This window comes from Pristiophorus japonicus, chromosome 2 (genome assembly GCF_044704955.1).
Source record: "Pristiophorus japonicus isolate sPriJap1 chromosome 2, sPriJap1.hap1, whole genome shotgun sequence".
In the NCBI taxonomy this organism is placed as follows: domain Eukaryota; kingdom Metazoa; phylum Chordata; class Chondrichthyes; family Pristiophoridae; genus Pristiophorus; species Pristiophorus japonicus.
This window is the reverse complement of record NC_091978.1, coordinates 9,933,585-9,958,955: the sequence shown is the minus strand read 5'-3', so window position 1 is coordinate 9,958,955 and position 25,371 is coordinate 9,933,585. Positions and strand designations below refer to the sequence as shown.

At 46.8% G+C, this 25,371-nt stretch overlaps 1 protein-coding gene across 5 annotated transcripts in view; it reads left to right on the top strand.

The window, feature by feature from the left end:
* LOC139235688 (exocyst complex component 6B-like) overlaps positions 1–25,371 on the top strand; it is a 780,151-nt gene that overhangs the window by 112,783 nt on the left and 641,997 nt on the right. For all 5 annotated transcript variants that reach the window (XM_070866730.1, XM_070866738.1, XM_070866752.1 and 2 more), the window contains exons 2-5: positions 2,124–2,289; positions 3,362–3,409; positions 7,873–7,963; positions 11,397–11,442. In XM_070866730.1, coding sequence (XP_070722831.1) covers positions 2,124–2,289; positions 3,362–3,409; positions 7,873–7,963; positions 11,397–11,442 — 351 coding nt within the window. The remainder of the gene's footprint in view (positions 1–2,123; positions 2,290–3,361; positions 3,410–7,872; positions 7,964–11,396; positions 11,443–25,371) is intronic.

The window sequence follows — 25,371 nt, the reverse complement described above, 5'->3', positions numbered from 1 at the left end:
CTTCAAAAGTACTTCATTGGCTGTTAAGTGCTTTGGGACATTCTGAGGTGGTAAAAGGTGCTATATAAATGCAAGTCTTTCCATCTCACAGATATACAGAACTATTGAAATAACTCAAGACATACAGACTATCAATATTAACTCACAGATATATGTCCTAAGGCATATATATAACTACAAGTTGTTTAGGACATTGTTGTTGTACAGGACATTAATAAACTTGCAGAATGGGCATATATTTGGCAAATGAGGTGCAACACAGATAAATGTGAGGTATTTTGGTCGGAAGAATAGGGAGGTCACTTATTATTTGGAGGGTGTGAGCTGGGTGGGGTAGAGGAACAAAGGGATCTCGGAATACAAATACACAAATCGCTAAAAGTTGCAACACAGGTTAGCAAAGCCATTAAAAAAAAGCAAACCAAGCACTAGGGTTTATTTCTAGAGGGATAGAATTGAAAAATAGGGAAGTTATGCTAAACTTGTATCGAACCTTGGTGAGACCACACTCGGAGTACTGCGTACTGTTCCGGTCGCCATATTATAAAAAGGATATCGATGCACTAAGAGGGTGCAGAGAAGATTTACAAGGAAGAAATGCAAAGGTATACATATCAGGAAAGGATGAACAGGCTGGGTCTCTTTTCTCTTGAAAAGAGAAGGCTGAGGGGTGACCTAATAGAGATCATTAAAATTAAGAAAGATTTTGATAGAGTGGATACAGAGAGAGTGTTTCCACTTGTGGGGAAGACTTTTTCAGAATGGCAGGCAGTGACTAGTGGGGTGCCGCAGGGCTTAGTGCTGGGACCCCAGCTATTTACAATATACATTAATAATTTAGACGAAGGAATTGTGTGTAATATCTCCAAGTTTGCAGATGACACTAAGCTGGGTGGCAGTGTGAGCTGTGAGGAGGATGCTAAGAGGCTGCAGGGTGACTTGGACAGGTTAGCTGCGTGGGCAAATGCATGGCAAATGCAGTATAATGTAGATAAATGTGAGGTTATCCACTTTAGTGGTAAAAGCAGGAAGGCAGATTATTATCTGAATGGTGATAGATTAGTAAAAGGGGAGGTGCAACGAGACCTGGGTGACATGGTACATCAATCATTGAAAATTAGCATACAGCTACAGCAGGCGGTGAAGAAGGCAAATGTCATGTTGGCCTTCATAGCGAGAGGATTTGAGTATAGGAGCAGGGAGGTCTTACTACAGTTGTACAGGGCTTTAGTGAGGCCACATCTTGAAAATTGTGTACAGTTTTGGTCTCCTAATCTGAGGAAGGACATTCTTGCTATTGAGGGAGTGCAGCGAAGGTTGACCAGACTGATGCCCGGGATGACAGGACTGACATATGAAGAAAGACTGGATCAACTAGGCTTTTATTCACTGGAATTTAGAAGAATGAGAGGGGAACTCATAGAAACATATAAAATACTGACAGGACTGGACAGGTTAGATGCAGGAAGAATGTTCCCGATGTTGGGGAAGTCCAGAACCAGGGGTCACAGTCTAAGGATAAGGGGTAAGCCATTTAGGACCGAGATGAGGAGAAACTTCTTCACTCAGAGAGTTGTGAACCTGTGGAATTCTCTACTACAGAAAGTTGTTGAGGCCAGTTCGTTAGATATATTCAAAAGGGAGTTAGATATGGCCCTTACGGCTAAAGGGATCAAGGGGTATGGAGAGAAAGCAGGAATGGGGTACTGAAGTTGCATGATCATATCGAATGGTGGTGCAGGCTCGAAGGACCGAATGGCCTACTCCTGCACCTATTTTCTATGTTTCTATAACTAGAGGCCATCAATATAAGATAGTCACCAAGAAATCCAATCGGAAATTCAGAAGAAACTTCTTTACCCAGAGAGTACTGAGAATGTGGAACTCGCTACCACAGGGAGTAGTTGAAGCAAATAATAGAGATGCATTTCAGCAGAGGCTAGATAAACACACGAGGGAGAAGAGAATAGAGGGTTGTGCTGATAGAGTTAGATGAGGAAAGATGAAGGTGGCTCGAGTGGAGCATAAACTCCGGCCTGGGCTGGTTGGGCCGAATGATCCGTTTCTGTGCCATATTTATCCGATGTATGTATGTAAAGTGCAGTTAAATTGTATTATTGCAGGTCGGTGTACGATGGAGAGGAGCACTGGAGGTTCATGGAGAAGCTGGAGGCCCGGATCAGGAACCATGACCGGGAGATTGAGAAAATGTGCAACTTCCATTTCCAGGGATTTGTAGACTCCATCACGGAGCTGCTGAAAGTGCGGGGAGAAGCACAGAAGCTGAAGGTGCGTCACTCCCTGTCTCGTCGGGGTGGTGTCTGACCGGTAACCTTGGACACCGGGAGCATAACAAGTCGAACTCAAGTAGGGGGCGGGGGGGACAGGGACGGGAAGAGACGTGGGGACGGGTCGGGAGCCAGCACTGCAAACCCCATCCTGTCCTTACCCAGTAACCATGTACGGAGAGTGGTGAGAATGTAGAACTTGCTGCCACATGGAGTGGTTGAGAGCCTTGATGCATTTAAGGGGAGGTTTGATGGATTCATGAGGTTGAAGGGAATAGAGGGATAATGGGGGCAGGGTGGGAAGAGATAATTAGAGTGGGAGGAGTATAAACACCAGCTGTGGGCGACTGGATTGGTCGGTGATTGGAGCGCGGGCAGGTACAGCAGGAGCGGCGAGGTCGGGGCGGAGGAGTGTCGCGATATCGTGGAGAAATGTGATCGGGGCCCAGGAGAGGTGTGAGTTTGGGGCCCAGAAGAGGCGAGGGCCCAGGGGCAGCACGGGCCCAGCCCACACTGCGATATGTGCGCGCACTAGGTCTGTGCAGCAGAGCAGGTCCCCAGTGGTCCTGGTTAACCCTTGCCACTGGACCAAGACCTAGCTCTGTCGAGCCCGTGTGGTGGCTGGTGTGCAACGGTCACCACATGTTAAAAAAATCCACGCACAGGTATCTTCCACCCTTCAAGATGTAGTTCAATACGATCATGGCTGATCCGATCATGGACTCAGCTCCACTTCCCTGCCCGCTCCCTATAACCCTTTACTCCCTTATTGCTCAAAAATCTGTCTATCTCCGCCTGAAATATATTCAATGACCCAGCTTCCACAGCTCTCTGGGGCAGAGAATTCCACAAATTTACAACCCTCTGAGAGAAGAAATTCCTCCTCATCTCAGTTTTAAATGGGCAGCCCCTTATTCTGAGACAATGTCCCCTAGTTTTAGTTTCCCCTGTGAGTGGAAATATCCTCTCTGCATCCAGCTTGTAGAGCCCCACTGTTTTAGCATTAGTTACTTTCAATATATTAATTTTTCAAGCTACTTTTTAAAAGGAAATGTATTTTTTCTTCTTCTCAGATTCAGGTGACAGACACCAATAACAAGCTGCAACATTCAGGGAGAGAGGTGAGTTCCATTTCTTGTCTCACCTTTCATTTGTGGGTGTCCTCCAGCCCTGTGTATCTCCGAGATATTTGCGCTCAATGTTTCTGCTAAGTTGTGCGGGTGTGCGCGGCCACGCTGTAATCTGAACAAGCCGCTCACCGGCTTTGACATTGCAAATACAGCGCATGCGCAGAAATTTCAAGGGGCCGTGCATTAAAAGAAACACGGCACACAGAACAAAGTGCAGCTTACAGAGAGCATTATCTGTGCTCCTTTAATTCTGGCCTCTTGGGTATCCCTGATTTTAATCGATCCACCGTAGGTGGCTGTGCTTTCAATTGCCAAGGCCCTAAGCTCTGGAATTCCCTCCCCAAACCTCTCTGCCTCTCTCCTTCTTTAAGTCGCTCCTTAAAACCTACCTCTTTGACCAAGCTTTTTGTCATCTGCCCTAATAACTCCTTATGTGGCTCGGTGTCAAATTTTGTTTGTAAAGTGCCTTGGGAGGATTTACTATATTAAACATAAGAAATAGGAGCAGAAGTAGGCCATATGGCCCCTTGAGCCTGCTCCGCCATTTAATACCATCATAGCTGATCCGATCATGGACTCAGGTCCACTTCCCTGCCCGCTCCCATTAACTCCTTATTCCTTTATCGGTTAAGAAACTGTCTACATCTGTCTTAAATTTATTCAATGACCCAGCTTCCACAGCTCTCTGAGGCAGCGCATTCCACAGATTTACAACCGTCTTGAGAGAAGAAATTCCTCCTCATCTCAGTTTTAAATGGGCGGCCCCTTATTCTAAGAACATGCCCCCTAGTTCTAGTGTCCCCTGTCAGTGGAAGTATCCTCTCTGCATCCACCTTGTCAAGCCCCCTCATCATCTTATACGTTTTGATAAGATCACCTCTCATTCTTCTGAATTCCAATGAGTAGCGGCCCAACCTACTCGGCCTTTCCTCATAAGTCAACTCCCTCATCTCCGGAATCAACCTAGTGAACCTTCTCTGAACTGCCTCCAAAGCAAGTATATCCTTTCTTATATATGGAAACCAAAACTGCACACAGTATTCCAGATGTGGCCTCACCAATACCCTGTATAACTGTAGCAAGACTTCCCTGCTTTTATACTGCATTCCCTTTGCAATAAAGGCCAAGATTCCATTGGCCATCCTGATCACTTGCTGTATTTGCATACTATCCTTTTGTGTTTCATGCACCAGTACCCCCAGGTTCCGCTGTACTGCAGCACTTTGCAATTTTTCTCCATTTAAATAATAACTTGCTCTTTGATTTTTTTCTACCAAAATACATAACCTCACACTTTCCAACATTATACTCCGTCTGCCAAATTTTTTGCCCACTCACTTAGCCTGTCTATGTCCTTTTGCAGGTTTTTTGTGTCCTCCTCACACATTGCTTTTCCTCCCATCTTTGTATCGTCAGCAAACTTGGCTACGTAAATAGTTGGTGTCCCAGCTGATCCCTGCGGCACCCCACTAGTTATCGGTTGCTAATCAGAGAATGAACCATTTATCCCGACTCTCTGTTTTCTGTTAGTTAGCCAATCCTCTATCCATGCTAATATATTACCCCCAACCCCGTGAACTTTTATCTTGTGCAGTAACCTTTTATGTGGTACCTTGTCAAATGCCTTCTGGAAGTCCAAATACACCACATCCACTGGTTCCCCTTTATCCACCCTGTTCATTACATCCTCAAAGAACTCCAGCAAATTTGTCAAACATGACTTCCCCTTCATAAATCCGTGCTGACTCTGCCTGACCGAATTTTGCTTTTCCAAATGTCCTGTTACTGCTTCTTTAATAATGGACTCCAACATTTTCCCAACCACAGATGTTAGGCTAACTGGTCTATAGTTTCCTGCTTTTTGTCTGCCTCCTTTTTTAAATAGGGGAGTTACATTTGCAGTTTTCCAATCTGCTGGGACCTCCCCAGAATCCAGGGAATTTTGGTAAATTACAACCATTGCATCCACAATCCCTGCCACTACAGGGGTTATATAAATATAAGTTGTTGTTGGGTCATCTCTCCCCACATTATTTCCTACATTACAACAGTGACTACACTTCCAAATTGCTTCATTACCCGTGAAGCACTTGGGACACCCTGCGGTCGTGAAAGGCGATCTTTTATGTATAAATCTGCTATTGCAAATGTATTTAAATATCAGCAACCTGCTGAGATTTCCAGCATTTTCTATTTTTATACCAATCAATTTGGGTTGTGTTGACCGACTAGTTTACTACTGTTGCCAAATTTCTCTTATAACTTCAAAATGCACCCAAAGAAAGAAGTGTTTCCGGGTCAAAGCTTTGCAGATGGCGGTGAGATCATCAGTGAGTCATGTCGACCAGGGAGGACAGAGCCACAGTCTGCGCCGATGTTGCTGGACTGTTGGGCATCCGTGAACCGCGGACGGAAAATGCGCCGCTGCTCTTGGTGCCTTGACGCCTGTCAAAACGCACATCCAGACAGGGAGGCTCGTTCGGCTATGGTGCCCACTCCCTTGACTTGCTGCATACCCTGCTCATGTTCACTGTCGAGGCTAGCACATGGATGTGCAAAACTAGGTGGGGTTGTGAGGAGGATGCAAAGACACTGCAAGGCGATTTAGATAGATTGAGTGAGTGGGCAAACACATGGCAGATGCAGTATAACGTGGATAAATGTGAAATTATTCACAAAGTATTATTTAAATAGTGATAGCTTGGGAAATGTCACTGTACAAAGGGACGTGGGTGTCCTTGTACACCAGTCATTGAAAGCAGACATGCAGGTGCAGCAAACAGTTAAGAACGCAAATGGTATGTTGGCCTTCATTGCAAGAGGATTTGAGTACAGGAGCAAAGATGCCTTACTACAGTTATACAGGGCCTTGGTGCGACCGTACCTGGAGTATTGTGTGCCGTTTTGGTTTCCTTATCTAAGAAAGGATATATGCCATAGAGGGAGTGCAGCGAAGGTTCACCAGACTGATTCCTGGGATGGCAGGACTGTCGTATGAGGAGAGATTGGGTCGACTAGGCCTGTATTCACTAGAGTTTAGAAGAATGAGAGGGGATCTCATTGAAACGTATAAAATTCTGACTGGGTTGGATAGACTGGATGTGGGGAGGATGTTTCCCCTGGCTGGGAAGTCTATAACAAGGGGTCACAGTCTCAGGATATGGGGTAGGAAATTTAGGACTGAGATGAGAAATGTTTTCACTCAGAGGGTGGTGAACCTGTGGAATTCTCTACCACAGAAGGCTGTGGAGGCCAAGTCACTGAATATATTTAAGAAGGAGATAGATAGATTTCTAGACACAAAAGGTATCAAGGGGTATGGGGAGAAAGCGGGAATATGGTGTTGAAATAGAGGATCAGCCATGATCATATTGAATGGCGGTGCAGGCTCGAAGGGCCAAATGGCCTACTACTGCACCTATTTTCTATGTTTCTATGTTCTCATTTGGACGGGGTTCGTGACCCTGTCAAAACTGACCACTGTAAGATTTCTAAATCTCGAGCAAATTGACAGCAAGACCGATTCTTTTAAAACAATTTGGAATAGTTTATTAAACACACACACATGTACATCTATCAGCAGTCGTCATCTATCCTACAGATCTACTGAGTTACAACAGATACAATGATGTTACAAAAATGATTTTTAAAAAGGTCTACTTTACTTCCCTCTGACAAAGCACAAGCACTTGGTGTCCGGCCTTGCTTCTGCTGTGAAGGAAAGTTCCTGCTCTGCCATGTGCTAAGGAGAAGAGAGACCTAGTAATCTTTGCACAGGTTATTATACCCCTTAATATTAATTATACCCTGAATGGGATGTTTTACTACGTTAAAGGCGCTATATAAATAAAGATTATTATTATTCTTGAGTCCATTGTTTCTCAGAAAGCCTCAGGATTGGGTCTTGGTTCCAGGCCCGTTCCTGATTGGCTTCTCCTCATACATGTGCCTGTCTGGAGCGCCGGTGCCAGTCCTTATTTAGGCTACTGCCTTTCCAGTTAACACCTTTTCTAGTTTGGTGAGTTTCAAAGCCATGCTTCCTTTGTACCTTGGGCTCTGCCCAGCCAGAGGTGACATGAACATTTTGTTTCTTTCTAACTTGTCTTTTTGTATAATCTACACGTTTAACATTTATATATATACAGAATCAATTTTATCATTACTAAACACTTTTATTCTTACACCACCCGATTAGTGACCCTGTCAAAACTGACCGCCCAGCTGGTGACCCTGTCGAAACTGACCGCCCGGTTAGTGACCCTGTCGAAACTGACCGCCCGGTTACTGACCCTGTCAAAACTGACTGCCCGGTTAATGACCCTGTCGAAACTGACCGACCGGTCGGTTAATGACCCTGTCAGAACTGACCGCTCGGTTGGGGAACAACCTGAGATTTCCGTCCTGTTGGTGAAAATGTCATTATTTATATTGTTTCCTTTCCCCGTGTGCTGCAGTTACTTATTGAAATGGAGGAACTGAAGAAGTGTCGCTCACAGCAAAGGAACATAGCGGCCACAATGGATCAGCTGACCCTGTGTCTACCAGGTATGAGACTGTTAGAGGAGACAGCATCTCCGCTGGGGAATAATGGGTTCAGCGCTAGTCAGCAGAGCGGATTTGAACAGGGGAAATGTGAAGAGAATGAAAAACACCATTTGAAGCAGAGGGGAGTGGCAGTGAATGCAGGAACGTAGAAATGTTTCATTCCTCATTCGAAGCCTGCCATTTGCCGATGATGACTTTTTAAAGTGAGAAATCTGGTTGCGAAAATTGCTACAGTGGAATTGTTGTTTACTCTTCCACTCGTAGAGAAGCATCTCGAGCGCTTTAAAGAAAGAAAGACTTACATTTCTATAGCACCGGACGTCTCACAGCACTTTACAGCCAATGAAGTACTTTTTTGGAGTGTGGTCACTGTTGTAATGTGGGAAACACGGCAGCCAATTTGCGCACAGCAAGCTCCCACAAACAGCAATGTGATGCTGACCAGATAATCTGTTTTTGTTATGTTGATTGAGGGATAAATATTGGGCCTGGACACCGGGGATAACTCCCTTGCTTTTCTTCAAAATAGTGCCATGGGATCTTTTACGTCCACCTGAGAGAGCAGACGGGGCCTCGGTTTAACGTCTCATCCGAAAGCCGGCACCTCCGACAGAGCAGCACTGCACTGGGACAGTCAGCCTGGATCTATGTACTCAAGTCCCTGGAGTGGGACTTGAACCTATCACTGACCTACAAACCAGAGTGCTACCAGCTAAGTCAAACTAGCACAGTGACTGGAAGGCAAAAACTGCGCAAATTCTTGTTTGCAAATCATTTTTTTTTAATAAGTTATGAAAATGTTTGGAATCCAACCCAGCGAGAGCGGATAATTTGATAATTAGTGTTCAAGTGTAGCGTCGAGAGTCCGGAATCCGGACTCTGGACCGATCGGTGGCAGGGTCGTCCGGAATCCGTAATATGTTCCAGAATCCGGACCCGATGACCTTGGGGCCTCGCCACTGCCCGACCTTGGGCCTCGCCTTGCCCCCGCTGCCCTTACCTTGGGGCCTCCTCGGCGGTGCCCGCTCGCCCGAACACCTCCTTGGCGGGGCCCGCCCGCCTGACAACATCCTCCTCGGCGGGACCGGACAGCCCGAACAGCTCTTTGGCAGGAATTTTCCCCCCCCCCCCCCCCCCACTTTCTGACATTCCGAAATCCGGAAATACCCAAACCCGGGCTCGTGTATTTCCGGATTCGTGACATCAGAAAACAAATCGAAAATCCGGAAAAGCCCAGAATCCGGAACGGCCTCGGTCCCGAGGGTTCCGGATTTTCGGCGCAATACCTGTATACTCCGATAATCACTTGGTTACAACTCCGAGCGGCCTTAAACGGTGATATATAACTGATTCCAGATTGTGCTCATTGGGCGACAATAATCTTTTTTTTAGGGGCTTATGGGTTAGTTTAAACTCCATATTTGAAGAGAATACCTCCCCGCCAAAGGTCATTTGTTAGCCAATTAATCTTCCTCGGGCAGGAAGTAAGCTGTGTATCTTTGGCTCCGAAATGGAACATTGAGCTGTCGGTTGACAGCAGGCTGGGTTTTTTAAAATTTCTTCATTCACAGGATGTGGGCGTTGCTGGCAAGGCCGGCATTTATTGCCCATTCCTAATTGCCTTTGAGAAGGAGGTGGGAGCCACCATTTCAGAGGGCAGTTAAGAGTCAACCACATTGCTGTGGGTCTGGAGTCACATATAGGTCCAGATCAGGTAAGGACAGCAGATAGCCTTCCCTAAAGGATATTAGTGAACCAGATGGGTTTTTACAACAATCCGGTAGTTTCAAGGTCACCATTACTGACACGAGCTTTTTATTCCAGATTTATTTAATTAACTGAATTTAAATTCCCCAGCTGCTGTGGTGGGGTTTGAAGTCATGCTGTCTCTGCCTTATTGACGCAGGTCTCTGGATTACTAGCCCAGTAACAAAACCACGATGCTACCGTACCCGTAACCTGATGGCCGAGCTGTGCCGTCACCTTGACAATTGGCAATTGACATTGCTCGGACCGGGGGAGATGGCGCTTCACTGTTTTGCTCCAGTTAACACCACGAGACGACGCACCAACACGCAGGGTGATTGAAGCTGGATTAACAGCAAGAAGCCTGCGAATGCTGTGTGCCGGCAGGCGGTGTGACATTAGCAATGCCGCTGGACACGCTAGGGGAACCCGAAAGCTTGGTCCTTCCCAACCTACAAGTTCTCTGGGCTTACATAAGTGCAGGGGCAAGTGTCTGCACTGCTTATTGTCAGCTGTGGCTCCACATTTTTGCCTCTGTGTCAGAAGGTTGTGGGTTCAAGTCCCACCCCAGGGACCTGAGTGCACAAATCTTGGCAGTGCTGAGGAAGCGCCGCACTGTCGGAGGTGCGGTCTTTCGGATGAGACGTTAAACCGAGGCCCCGTCTTCTCTCTCAGGTGGACGTAAAAGATCCCATGGCACTATTTTTGAAGAAAAGCAAGGGAGTTATCCCCCGTGTCCTGGCCAATATTTATCCCTCAATCAACATAACAAAAACAGATTATCTGATCATTATCACATTGCTGTTTGTGGGAGCTTGCTGTGTGCAAATTGGATGCCGCGTTTCCCACATTACAACTGTGACAACACTTCAAAAAGTACTTCACAAGCGCTGTGAGACGTCCAGTGGTCGTGACATGCTGTATCAATGCAAGACTTTCTTATTGCGCAGACAGAAACCCTATGTGTATTTTTTTTTATTCATTGAAGGGATGTGGGCGTTGTTGCCAAGGCCGGCATTTATTGCCCATCCCTAATTGCCCCTTGAGAAGGTGGTGGTGAGCCACCTTCTTGAATCGCTGCAGTCCATGTGGTGAAGCCAGAGCAGTTTAGTACAACTTGCTAGGCCATTTCAGAGGCCAGTTAAGGGTCAACCACATACAGGCCAGACCGGGTAAGGACGGCAGATTTCCTTCCCCAAAGGACATTAGTGAACCAGATGCGTTTTTAAACGACAATCAGTCGTTTCACAATCTCCATTACTGACATGAGCTTTTTATTCCAGATTTATTTAATTAACTGAATTTAAATTCCCCAGCTGCCGTGGTGGGATTTGAACTTGTGCTGTCTGCGGCTTATTGACGCAGGTCTCTGGATTACTAGCCCAATAACAAAACCACTATGCTACCGTACTCCTCAAGGTTTATATTGATGAAGTATAAATTTTTCGCTAGCATGGCTTAGGGGTGCTGGGTTATGGTGGCCATGTGCTCAGGCATCCAGCTGAGCAAAGGAATAAAACGCACGAGTGTAAGTACAAGGTAATAGTGTCAAAGAGAAATAAAAGTACAATATTAAAACCAGTCCTGGGAACAAAACATTGATTTAGACAATGGCACACCTTGCACCATAAATACATACATGACAAAGCGGCCATTGCAATGTCTGACATGTCTCTTTTTTTTTCAGTACTGGAGATGTACAGTAAACTACGAGAACAGATGAAGACTAAAAGGTAAATTGTGGCCTTGGCTTTGACCTTTTGGCTTGCTGGCTGTTGGGGGCATCGTGTTGTTTGGCCTCAGGTCTGCCAGTCTTGTGTGCTCCCAAATTTACTTGCCCGATAATGTGTTTGTGGTGGTCCAGTTAAAAAATAAATGGGGGTGAGGTGAGAATGAGGATGGAAGTAGAAACCTTTTCGTGAAGTGGTCAGACCCGCGAGTTACCAGAAATATTAGCCATTGAGTGAGGTGGGAGATGTAAGGCAATTTGGGTACTGGAGAGTAGACTGACCATGGGATTTAGGGGCCGAAATTGCCCCCCCGATTCACCGATTCAGTAGTATTTTCTCCGCCCCAATCCATGTGGGTGAAACTGGACAGATATTCAGCACTTTGGCTTTTATTTTCAGTCGGGGCGATGTTGAAGGGCGGAAGTGCCCTTGGAGTGGCCAACGTTAAAGGGGAGTGCCGCTGCGAACTCTGCAATTGGTTTAGTTAGGCCCACTGGGCCACCGGGGAGAGTTTCGGCCAGGCCAGCGGCCACCATTGTCAGGCCGACCTCGCGGCAGCGCGCCCTCCCCTTTAAGGGCAGACGTGCCACCCAGCAACACCCAGCTTCCCGCAGGGGAAAGCTGTCAGTGGCACTGCTCCCGCGGGGCAATCTCCCATGGGACAATTTCCCCCGCGGGATGGAAAGGGGTCACCGCCAGTCTGAAGGGGGTCGGCACGTGCCCAACGAGCGGCAGCTCGGCCGGCGGGGAAACCCATTCCCGCCGCTCCCGGCCCGGGGACAATTTGGGATAGGTCGGCCCATCCGTCTGCCCCCGGTTAGAGGCGGTAATAGGCCTTGAGGGGGGCAATTTCAGCCCCTTAGTCTTTTACAAGTTATTTTGCCCAGCAATTTATTTTGCTATATAGTTGCCGTTTTCTGATCTTGCAACTTTTTCATTTGTAAAAGGACATCAAATATAATGTTTACCATCTATGCAAAGCTCCTCATTGTGTGCTGGTAATGCAGTGGTTCAAAACAAATCGTTACAATTTGGGAAATTATAGTGATTTGCAAATACAAAAGACACTGTAGCGAAGGCTCCCTAATTGTAATTAACAGGCAACGGTGTGAAGGTGCTCCCACAGTACTGTTAGAGTTCCAGGATTTTATCCCAGCAACAATGAAGGAACAGTGATTAATGTCCAAATCCGGGTGGTGTGTGACTTGAAGGAGAACTTGGAGTTGATGGCGTTCCCATGCTCCTGCTGCCCTTGTCCTTCTAGGTGGCAGAGGTCGTGGGTTTGGGAGGTGCTGTCGAAGAAGCCTTGGCGAGTTGCTGCAGTGCATCTTGTAGATGGTGCACACTGCAGCCACGGTGCGCCGGTGGTGGAGGGAGTGAGTGTTTAAGGTGGTGGATGGGGAGTCAATCAAGCGGGCTGCTTTGTCCTGGATGGTGTTGAGCTTCTTGAGTGTTGTTGGAACTGCACTCATCCAGGCAAGTGGAGAGTATTCCATCACGCTCCTGACTTGTGCCTTGTAGATGGTGGAGAGACTATGGGGAGTCAGGAGGTAAGACACAGAATACCCAGCTTCTGATCTCTAGTAGCAACGGCATTTATTAGGCTGGTCCATTTGCGTTTCTGGTCAGGTTGTTGATGGTGAGGGATTCGACAATGGTAATGCCATGGGGAGGTGGTTAGGCTTCTTCTTGTTGGAGATGATCGTTGCCTGGCAACTGTGTGGCGCGAATGTTACTTATCAGCCCAAGCCAGAATGTCATCCAGGTCTTGCTGCATGTGGGCATGAACTGCTTCATTATCTGAGGAATTATGAATAGAGTTGAACACTGTGCAACCATCAGCAAACATCCCCACTTCTGATGGAGGGAAGGTCATTGCTGAAGCAGCTGAAGATGGTTGGGCCTAGGACACTGCCCTGAGGAACTCCTGCAGCGATGTCCTGGGGCTGATTGGCCTCCAACAACCATAACCATCTTCCTTTGTACCAAATAAGACTCCAGGCAGTGTAGAGGCTTCCTCTTAATCCCATTGACTTTAGTTTTACTGGGGATCCTTGGTGCCATACTCAGTCGGTCGATGCCTTGATCTCCAGGGCAGTCACTCTCTCGGTGGAATTCAGCTCTCGTGTCCACGTCTGGACCAAGGCTGTAATGAGGTCTGGAGCCAAGTGGATTTGGCGGAATCCAAACTGCATTGGTGAGTAATGGCTACTTGATAGCACTGTTAACAACTCCTACCAGCACTTCGATGGTTCAGAGTAGGCTGATAGGGCGATATTTGACTGGTTCGATATGAGCACCAGTCCCCAGATGTAAGTGAGAAGGGTCACTGGGCTGGGTTTGCTTTCATGTCCAAATTTGACACCTCGGTCCCAGCCGTGTGGACCATCCGGTTTTATTCTTATTCTTTGCAGCGGAGTGTATTCCATTTTACCCAGCTTGCAATTTCATAAGGCATGTTTCCTCCCCTTCCCAATCTGTTGCTGTTTGCGTCAGGCTTGTGAGGTCCTTGCCCCTATTCAGAAATGAACCAATGAAGGGTCCCATCTGAAGTGTTAACCTGATTGAATTCACAGGATAATCCACACATAGTTGTGACAGAGCCTTCAGCCGCCTCTGAAAATATGCTCTTGAACGCTCTTGAGATCCTTGCACCCCTTGCTGCTCCTCCTCCCCTCATCCCCTCCTTTAAAGGCCTCATCAAAACCCATCTTTTTTTGAATTTATCGTACTTTTGCCATTCTCTCATAGCTCTCCTGCTCATTAGCTCTTTCTTCTTTGTGAAGATTCTTGGGAATAGCTGCTACGTACGTGCAAACAGTTTAAATGCTTCTCTGCCTCTGTAACCTCATCCAGCCCTACAATTCCCCTCTCCTCCCCGAGATCTCTGCGCTCCGCTAATTCTGGCCCCTTGTGTATCCCCCACTCCTTTCGTCCTACTGTTGGGAGCCGTGCCTTCAGCCACCTAAAGTCTGGAATTCCCTCGCTAAACCTCTAATCCTCTCTACCCCTCTCTCCTTTAAGTGGCTCTTTGAAACCTATCTCCTTGATTAAGCTTTTGGTCACCTATCCTAATATCTTCTTATGTGGCTCGGTGTCAAATTTTGTCTGGTATCGCTCCTGTGAAGCGCCCTGGGACGTTTTTACTATGTTAAAGTATTGAGTATAGATCTCCTTACCTAAGAAAAGGATATACTTGCCATAGGATAACCTTGCAAAGGTTCACCAGACTGATTCCCGGAATGGCAGGACTGTCGTATGAGGAGAGATTGGATCGACTAGGCCTGTATTCACTAGAGTTTAGAAGAATGAGAGGGGATCTCATCGAAACGTATAAAATTCTGACGGGGGTTGGATAAACTGGATGCGGGGAGGATGTTTCCCCGGGGCTGGGAAGTCTGGAACAAGGGGTCACAGTCTCAGGATACGGGGTAGGAAATTTAGGACCGAGATGAGGAGAAATTTCTTCACTCAGAGGGTGGTGAACCTGTGGAATTCTCCACCACAGAAGGCTGTGGAGGCCAAGTCACTGAATATATTTAAGAGGGAGATAGATAGATTTCTAGACACAAAAGGGCATCAAGGGGTATGGGGAAAAAGCGGGAATATGGTGTTAAGATGGAAGATCAGCCATGATCATATTGATTGGCGGTGCAGGCTCGAAGTGGCAAAGCAGTACTTTTACAGTCAAAGAATTACTTTTTTGAGGTGTAGAAATTAGCACGGAGGTTGACGGAGATCCAGCACAATATTCCTTCCAAGTGTTAGGCTACTGCTCCTATTTTCTATGTTTCTATGTTAAAGGCGCTATATAAATGCAAGTGTAGACTGTTTTAGGGTTAGAGGTGTCGTAGTTGTGTGGGGCGGACTGGTTGGGCCGGATGCTCTTTACATTTCCGCCATTGTTCATTGTTCATAGGTTTATATGTAACCTTCAGACCGAGGGCCGTGCGGCTCTTTGTCGGCCGGCGCGGACACGATGGGCCGAAATGGCCTCCTTCTGCGCTGTAAATTTCTATGTTTCTAAGTTTTATCATTTTCCCTCTACCCACACAGTTCTCTAAAGTTACATTGGCATCGCCCCATTCATTCGTTGCGAGAATGATTAATTGCGGGGCGGTTCGGCTTCAGGCCTACTTCTGACAGCGGTGCGGTGGGCTTTAAGCGAAATTTGCAGTTGATTAGATGGAAATTCTGTGCACAATACATTTTCCAAAGCCCAAGTGCTTTTCATTATCCGACATCTGGAAGAATGATTTTGCGTGTATTGGAATCTGATGGATGTTGTAATGTATAGACCTGTGCAGGGAGGCTGAATATTTCTCTGGGGTCTCCGAGTGCATTTCTTCCTTTCGAAGCCGGGAACTAGACGCAGCGCCAAGGTCCACAATGCCGGTCGCTGCTCCCAAGGTCAAAAAACGAGCTGAAAGAAAGAAAGACTTGTATTTATACAGCACCTTTCACGACCACCGGACGTCCCAAAGCGCTTGACAGCCAAAGAAGTACTTTTTTGAGGTGTAGAAATTAGCACGGAGGTTGACGGAGATCCAACACAATATTGCTACCAAGTGGTTGGGCAAGTGCACCTCTGCATTGGCCATGCTGTGAGAGAAAAGGGAAGGAGTTGCATTTATATAGCTCCTTTCACGACCTCAGGATGTCCCAAACCTCTTTACGAATTACTTTTATGAAGTGTAGTCACTGATTTAATGTATAAAACACAGCCATATAGGAGGGCGGGTATTACTACAGTCCTGTAGACCATGAGCTTGGTGGTAGTTTTGAGGGCCTGGTCTTCAAACACTCTTTTCCTCAGGCGGCCGAAGGCTGCACTGGCGCACTGGAGGCGGTGTTGGATCTCGTTGTCGATGACTGCTCTTGTTGATAGGAGGCTCCCGAGATATGGGAAGTGGTCCACGGTGTCCAGGGCCGCACCGTGGATCTTGATGACTGGGGGATAGTGCTGTGCGGTGAGGACAGGCTGGTGGAGGACCTTTGTCTTACGGATGTTTAGCCCATGCTTTCGTACGCCTCGGTAAATACGTCGACTATGTCCTGGAGTTCAACCTCTGTACCCCTTCCCTCAACGACTGTCTGTCCCACCTGTGACAGAGTCTGTGACCTCGTATTGGACTGTTCAGCCACGAAAGAACTCACTCCAGGAGTGGAAGCAAGTCTTCCTTGATTCCGAGGGACTGCTGCTGCTGATGATGATGATGAAAACACAGCATGCAATTTGCGCACAGCAAGCTCCCACAAACAGCAGTGCCATAATAACCAGAAAAATGTTTTAGCGATGTTGGTCGAGGGACAAATATTGACCAGGACACCGGGGATAAATTGAGTGGGGATGAGGCTATGTACTGGGATTGTTCTCCTCAGAGCAGAGAAGGCTAAGGGGCATTTTGGTAGATTATGAAGGGTTCTGATGCTGTTCTGAAGCTGTTTTCACTGGCAGGAAGGTCAATAATCAGCTGACACAGATTTATGACAACCCAGGACCAGAAGTGAGCTGAAGAGACTTTTTTTTAACGCAGTGAGTTGTTATAATTGGGAACACACTGCCTGTGAAAGGGTGGCGGGAGCAGATGCAATAATAAATTTCAAAAAGGAATTGCATAAACATTTTATATAATGTTTTTAATGCAGTAAAACGTTCCAAGGCATTTCACAGGAGTGATATCAGACAAAATTCAACACTGAGCCACATATGTAAATACAGGAAAAGCTTGGTCAAAGTGGCAGGTTTTAAGGAGCGCCTTAAATATACTTGAAGAGGAAACATTTGCAGGCCTATAGGGATAGAGGGGAGTGGGACTAATTGGATAGCTCTTTCAAAGAGCCGGTACAGACACGATGGGCTGAATAACCTCCTGTGCTCAACGATTCTATGTGCTGTAGATTGTAGAGGCAGGGAGACTGGGGGAGGGAAGGAGTTTTACATTTGAGAACTTCTGTATAAGAATGAGTTAGAGAAGAAGTTTAATTTAAAATCACTGGGGGCGAGGGAATGACTGGCTATTGGATCAGTTAATTTAATTGCGAAACTTAAGAGTTAAGTGCAAGACAAGGGTTGGAGAGTTAAAGAGAAGCCTGGGTGTTATCATCAAATGATTAAGTATCAACGAACCTGGGGTTTAAACGGCTTTAGGTTGTAGGAGGAAGAGAAGACTGTGGAAGTTGTTGAATCCCACCGTCCTGAGGGCCTGGGAAAGAACGAGGTGGAGTAGGAGTCATGCCATGAGTCTTGATTTTGACATGGTGAGCGAGGGAGAGGGAAGAGAATCTAAGACAGCACGTTTGAGGTTTAGAAGGAATGAGAAAAAGAAAAGAACTTGCATTTCTATAGTGCCTTTCCTGACCTCGGGACGTTCCAAAGTGCTTCACAGCCAATGAAGTAATGAAGGTGGATGAAAAAGATTGCACGGTGCTATTTCAAAGAAGAACAGGGGCGTGATCCCCAGTGTCCTGGACCAATATTTATCCCTCAATCAACATCACTAAAACAGCTTATCTGGTCGTTATCACGTTGCTGTTTGCGGGAGCTTGCTGGCTGCTGCATTTCCTACATAACAACAGTGACTACGTGACAAAAAGTACTTCATTGGCTGTAAAGCGCTTTGGGATGTGGTGTGGTCATAAAAGACGCTATAGAAATGCAGGTCTTTGGGCTGGAGTTTCTGTTCTGCTCATTTCGGGGTGGTAATGGCGTTGGGGCAATAAAGTTTGCGCCCAGGAACAGTTTGCGCCTCGGGCAGCAACATTTATCAGCAGGGCCCCGAGTGTGGAGCGGAGCACTAAAGGATGCTGTACACCTCTCTTAGGGTGCAAGGCCGGCCGGCCGGCCTCGGAGCGCACTAAGAGAGGCTTCTGTGGCACAAAAAAAAATTGTACCTAAAAACACAACCAACCTTCCCAATACCTTAAACATCCCACGATAAGCTACGTCGCAAAAATAAAACTAAACAAAACATACAGTGCACAAACTTACCTCATTCACCAACTCCTTCACTCACCGCCGCTGGGACAGCTCTGACCGCTTGGTTTTGCAGGCGCTCCCACTATGGGGCGCTATAGGGTGAACGCACAACAAATTTCACCGTGCAGTCAAAACCGCCGGCGTTGGACGCTGGCTCGACACTCCCGGGCGATGTTGCTCTGCACACCCACAAAACCGGCAACTAATTTCCCGGCGGTGCGCAGGGAGTTGGCCGCCCACCCGGAAACCATTGACGTCTTCGTTACCGCCCCTCCAGGGCGCGAAAAAAGGCGGCAACTTCGGGAAAATCCAGCCCTTTCTTTATGTAACACCGGATTGGTTAAGTTCCAGAAATAAACTTGGTTACAATGTTCGTGATCAAAATATAAAGCTTTTCCCACCCTTGCAGGACAGTACACATGTGGAGCAGACTCCCAGCGAATGTATCTGATTAGAGGGCCAATTGACCTATTGAGCAGGGCGTGGGATTAGACGTTCAGAAAGAAAGAACTTATCTTTCACAACCTCAGGATGTACCAAATCACTTCACAGCCAACAAAGTACCTTCGGAGTGCATTGCTGTTGTGATGTAAGAAACGTGGCAGCCAACTTACGCACTACAAGCTCCCACAAACAGCAAGGTGATAATAACCAGCGAATTTTTTTTTAGTGTTGAGAGAGGGATAAATATTGACCAGGACACCTGGGGAGAACTCTCCAGCTCTTTTTTGAATAGTGCCATGGGATCTTTTATGTCCACCTGAGAGGGCAAATGGGGTGTCGTTTTAACGTCTCATTCTAAAGACGGCACTCCCAACAGTGCAGCACCCCCCTTAGTACGACACTGGAGTGTCAGCCTAGATTTTTGTGCTCCAAGTCCTACCACTGAGCTAAGGCTGACACCTCATTAACTGCACTGTTTGATTGTTTTTCAGGGTAGGTCAGGTATGTGACTCGTATCGGGGGTTTGGATGACACTGATTCGAGCTTTGCTTGTGTGGCTTGTAAACTGCACCTGAAACCTTCTGTGTTGCACCTCGGTAACACGCTCCAGGTTATGTACTGTTTCCACATACTGTTCCGATAAAACGGACGAGTGCTGATAGCCATGTGCAATCCTGTTCTGTGTTCTGACGATTCACGTTTCTCTTTGAGTTTGACTTGGGTGTACGCTTCATTGAAATAATTCCCAGATAGAGAATTCCTGAGCACACGCCATAAATCCTGATTGCAGACTCTTGCATTGTGTTGGGTACAAGGTCGTAAGAATTAACAGACAAGAATGACCTATAGCCTCAAGGCGCTGTAACTCACCCAGCCTGGCATCCAACTGCATCTCAAACTCCCTGCTGTCTTTGCCTCCTTCCTTTAGATTAATCCAAACTTAGTCACCCTTTAATAACAAAACATAAGAAATAGGAGCAGGAGTAGGCCATATGGCCCCTCGAACCTGCTCCGCCATTCAATAAGATGGTGGTTGATCTTCAACCTTGACTCCAGTTTCCCGCCCAGCCCCATATCCCTTGATTCCCCGAGAGTCCAAAAATCTATCGATCTCAGCCTTGAATATACTCAACGACTGAGCCTCCACAGCCCTCTGGGGCAGAGAATTTCAAAGATTCACCACCCTCTGAGTGAAGAAATTCATCCTTATCTCGGTCTCAAATGGCAACCCCTTATTCTGAGACCGTGCCCCTAGTTCTAGACTCTCTCGTCAGGAGAAACAACCTCTCAGCATCTACCCTGTTAATCTCTCTCAGAATATTATATGTATTTGAGTAAAGAATTGCGTTGGTAAGATCTGTTGTAAATTAGTGTTTCTTTAATTTTAATTCATGTCCTTGTGCTGTTCTGGTCTAATTTGCTTTGATGTAATAGTCTGAGTTCAGCTTATCTGTGGTTTTTAATACTTTATGTATATTTCAGAGAACCCCCTCAACCACCTTCTCTCTAGAGTTGAGCCTTATCGTCTCTAATCTTTCCTTATGGGTCGTAGATGTCACTTATGTCTTATCAATAGATTTTTGGATACTAGGAATCGCGGGATATAGGGATCAGGTGGAAAAGTGGAGTTAAGATCGAAGATCAGCCATGATCTTATTGAATGGCGGAGCAGGCTCGAAAGACCGACTCCTGCTCCTAGTTCTTCTGTTCTTCTCTGCATTTCGACCTGTTGAAAACCTTCAGTACATCCATCTTATCCCTACTGATGCCGCACAATTAAGTTAAGATTTTCTCTCGGGCTGTATGTGTTCAGTATTTCCGTTACAGTTGTCTTGCTGTGTTATGGCCTGCAACGGGTTCGAACATTTGCTTCTGTTCTGTTTTGAAAGCTGTTTATCTCGCTTTCTGTGTGAAGTGTTTTTCTCCCCTTGGTCTTCACTCTCTGCGGGTGGCAGTCAGCTTTGCAACCTTGACCAAGGTTACTTCGGAGTGAACTGATAGGTGCCTGTGAAAAGCATGGCCATCTCTGCCTTTGATTTGGTCCCGTCTTGCTGCACTCACTAGCTCCCTGAAGCTTCAATTTCTAGATGCAAAAATTCAGCTTTTCTTTTCTGCCTACTTGCATTTATACCTTTACAACAACAGCAACAACTACTTTTATTTATATAGCACCTTTAATATCGTAAAACATCCCAAGATGCTTCACAGCAGTGTTACAAGGCAAAACAAATAAATTTGACACCGAGCCACATAAGAAGAAATTAAGGCAGATGACCAAAAGCTTGGTTAAAGAGGTAGGTTTTAAGGAGCGTCTTAAAGGAGGAAAGAGAGGTAGAGAGCAGGAGAGGTTTAGGCAGGGAGTTCCAGAGCTTGGGGCCGAGGTAACAGAAGGCACAGCCACCGATGGTTAAGCAGTTATAATCAGGGGTGTTCAAGAGGGCAGAATTTGAGCAGCGCAGACATCTTGTGGGGTTGTGGGGCTGGAGGAGATTACAGAGATAGGGAGGGGCGAGGCCATGGAGGGATTTGTAAACAAGGATGAGAATTTTAAAATTGAGGCGATGTTTAACCGGGAGCCAATGTAGGTCAGAAAGCACAGGGGTGATGGGTGAGTGGGACTTGGTGCGGGTTAGGACACGGGCTGCCGAGTTTTGGATGACCTCAGGTTTACGTAGTATAACTTCACAGGGGTATTATCAAACAAAATTTGATACCGAGTCACATAAAGAGACATTAGGACAGGTGACCAAAAGGTTTTAAGGAGTGCGTTAAAGGAGGTAGAGAGAGACAGAGAGGTCTAGAGAGGGAATTCCAGAGCTTAGGGCCTAGGTAGCTGAAGGCACGGCCGCCAGTGTTGCAGAGATTAAAATTGGGGATGTGCAAGGTGAAGGCTGTAGGGCTGGAGATGGTTACAGAAATAGGGAGGGACGAGGCCATGGAGGGATTTGAATTACAGGGAGAAGAATCCCAGGCTTACATAGGAATTGCTGGACATAAAAAGACCAAGGCCTGTCTCGCTTGCCTTCTATCACCTTGTTAGTCACATGATACAGCAAAAATTGAGTTGTTGCCTCACCATAAGCAATCGGTCCTTATCAATTAGACTGTAACAGAGCCAGGCATGAGTTGAGGACTGGCCCCAGTGATGGAATGCTTTGGGAACCATAGGTCCAAAGTCATCTGTTCCTCCCGGGCATGTTACACTTGTCCAGCGCCATCTTACCATGCTTACCTGGTGCCAGCTGCTCACACTACTGAGGGACCTTGACAAAGAGCCATTTCACTCCTGAGGCTGACTCCCCTTGCTCGATATTCAGTGACCAATCGATGTGGGCCGGAGTTTTTAGGTCCCTGCAGCCGTCTTCCCCTTTTTTTTAACGACAACTCCACCTCACAGCTATGTCTTGGACAACACACAGGCCCTTCCGTTGCATGGGTAGGAGTTCTGAACAGCGCAGGAGAACTGATTAGACACGTGCTCATCTTGCGTTGTGCATTTGCTCTTGTTGGAGATGAAAAAGACGAAAGCATCTTTCTTCCTTTATCATCATAAGCAGTCCCTCGAAATCGAGGAAGACTTGCTTCCATTCCAGAAGTGAGTTTTCAGGTGACTGAACAGTCCAATACGGGAATTACAGTCTCTGTCACAGGTGGGACAGACAGTGGTTGGAGGAAAGGGTGGGTGGGGAGTCTGGTTTGACGCACGCGCCTTCCGCTGCCTGCGCTTGTTTTCTGCATGCTCTCGGCGACAAGACTCGAGGTGCTCAGCGCCCTCCCGGATGCTCTTCCTCCACTTAGGGCAGTCTTTGGCCAGAGACTCCCAGGTGTCGGTGGGGATGTTGCATTTTTATCAAGGAGGCTTTGATGATGTCCTTGAAACGTTTCCTCTGCCCACCTAGAACTTGCTTGCCGTGTAGGAGTTCCGAGTAGAACGCTTGCTTTGGGAGTCTTGTATCAGCCATGCAAACAATGTGGCCTGCCGAATGGAGCTGGTCGAGTGTGGTCAGTGCTTCAGTACTCTGTAGTCCCTCAGTAGTGTGAGCAGCTGGCACCAGGTAAGCATGGTAAGATGGCGCTGGACAAGTGTAACATGACCGGGAGGAACAGATGACTTTAGACCTATGGTTCCCAAAGCATTCCATCACTGGGGGCCAGTCCTCAACTCATGCCTGGCTGGTCTGGATGAGGACACTGATGTTGGTGCATCTGTCTTCCCAGGGGATTTGCAGGATCTTGCGGAGACAGCGTTGGTGGTCTACAAGGCTGTCGTGATACCCGCCCTCCTGTATGGCTCAGAGACGTGGACCATATACAGTAGACACCTCAAAGCGCTGGAGAAATACCACCAACGATGTCACCGCAAGATGCTGCATCCCTAATCAGTGTGAAACTGAAGGTAGAGCAGTATCCACTGGCAGCCCCAGGTCCCGATGCGAATCAACAATTGGTAATGATGGTCATTGAATCTCCAGTCAATAGATTTGGGCGACACAGGGCCGTAATACTGCACCCACCCAAGTATTCTATTGGCTGGCCCATTGTTTAAAATGGTGAGTAGACTGCAGTAGTTCCAAGTGTCAACAAGATGTCACTTGGGAATCAAAGAAGGGAGACTAGTCCTTTACAAATCGCTGGTCCGGCCTCAGCTGGAGTATTGTGACCACACTTTAAGAAGGATGTCCAGGCCTTGGAGAAGGTGCAGAGGAGATTTACCAGAATGATACCAGGGCTGGGGGAATTCAGTTATGTGGAGAGACTGAAGAAGCTGGGGTTGTTCTCCTTAGATCAGAGAAAAAGGTTAAGGGGAGATTTAATAGAGTTGTTCGAAATCAATAAGTGTGGTGTCGAGTAATTAGGGAGAAACTGTTTCCTCTGCCAGTAGGGTCAGTAACCAGCGGACACAGATTTAAGGTCATTGGCAAAAGAAGCAGAGGTGAGATGAGTAGAATTTTTTTTAACTCAGCGAGTGATTATTATTAGTCTGGGGAAGTCCAGAACCAGGGGTCACAGTCTAAGGATAAGGGGTAAGCCATTTAGGACCGAGATGAGGAGAAACTTTCTTCACTCAGAGAATTGTGAACCTGTGGAATTCTCTACCACAGAAAGTTGTTGAGGCCAGTTCGTTAGATATATTCAAAAGGGAGTTAGATGTGGCCTTTACGGCTAAAGGGATCAAGGGGTATGGAGAGAAAGCAGGAATGGGGTACTGAAATTGCATGATCAGCCATGATCATATTGAATGGCGGTGCAGGCTCGAAGGGCCGAATGGCCTACTGCTGCACCTATTTTCTATGTTTCTATCTGAAAGGGCGGTGGAAGCAGATTCAGTAGTATCTTTTAAAAGGGAATTGGATAAATACTTGAAAAGGAGAAATTTGCAGGAGTATGAGAGAAAAGAGCAGGGGGGGTGACTCTAATTGGACAGCCCTTTCAAAGAGCCAACACAGGCACGCTGGTCTGAATGGCCTCCTGTGTGATGATTCTATGAGACAGTGGGGTCTATTCGACCGCTGGTTCCAGTAGACGTTGAAGATCTCTCGGCACTACTGGTAAAAGAGCAGGGAGTTTTCTTCCAAGTCCAGGCCAACATTCCTCCCCAAACCAACGTAATAAAGATGAACTGATCATACACACTATCCTCATGTGAAAGGTCAGAATGTTTCCATGTTATAACTTCTGTACTGTTTGTGGCTATCACGTTTGCCTGCAGACACACAGGAACACCACTACCTCCAAGTTCTCTTCCAAGTCGCACATCATCCTGACTTGGAAATATATTGCGTTCCTTCATCGTCGCCCAATGTGATAATGACCACCCTTTCAGGCAGTGCATTCCAGATCATAACCACTCACTGCGTTTAAAAAAAAAACGCTGCCAATTATCTTGAGTCTGTGTCCTCCGCCAGTGGAAACAGTTCCTCCCTATTTACCTATCAAAACTTCTCATAATTTTGAACACCTGCATTACATCTCCCCTTAGCCTTCTCTACTCTAAATATAAGAAACATAAGAATTAGGAGCAGGAGTAGGCCATACGGCCCCTCGAGCATGCTCCGCCATTCATAAGATCATGGCTGATCTTTGACCTCAACTCCACTTTCTCGCCCGATCCCCATAACCCCCGATTCCCTTCGTGCCCAAAAATCTATCGATCTCTGACATGAATTGACTCAACGACTGAACATGCACAGCCCTCTGGGGTAGAGAATTCCAAAGATTCACAACCTTCTGAGTGAAGACATTTCTCCTCGCCTCAGTCCTAAATGGCCGACCCCTCATTCTGAGGCTGTGCCCCCTAGTTCTAGATTCTCCAGCCAGGGGAAACATCTTCTCAGCATCTATCCTGTCAAGCCCTCTCAGAATCTTATACATTTCAATGTGATCAACTCCCATAGAATCATAGAAACTTACAGCACGTAAGGAGGCCATTTTGGTCCATTGTGTCCGCGCCGGCCAACCAAGAGGTATCCAGCCTAATCCCACTTTCCAGCTCTTGATCCGTAGCCCTG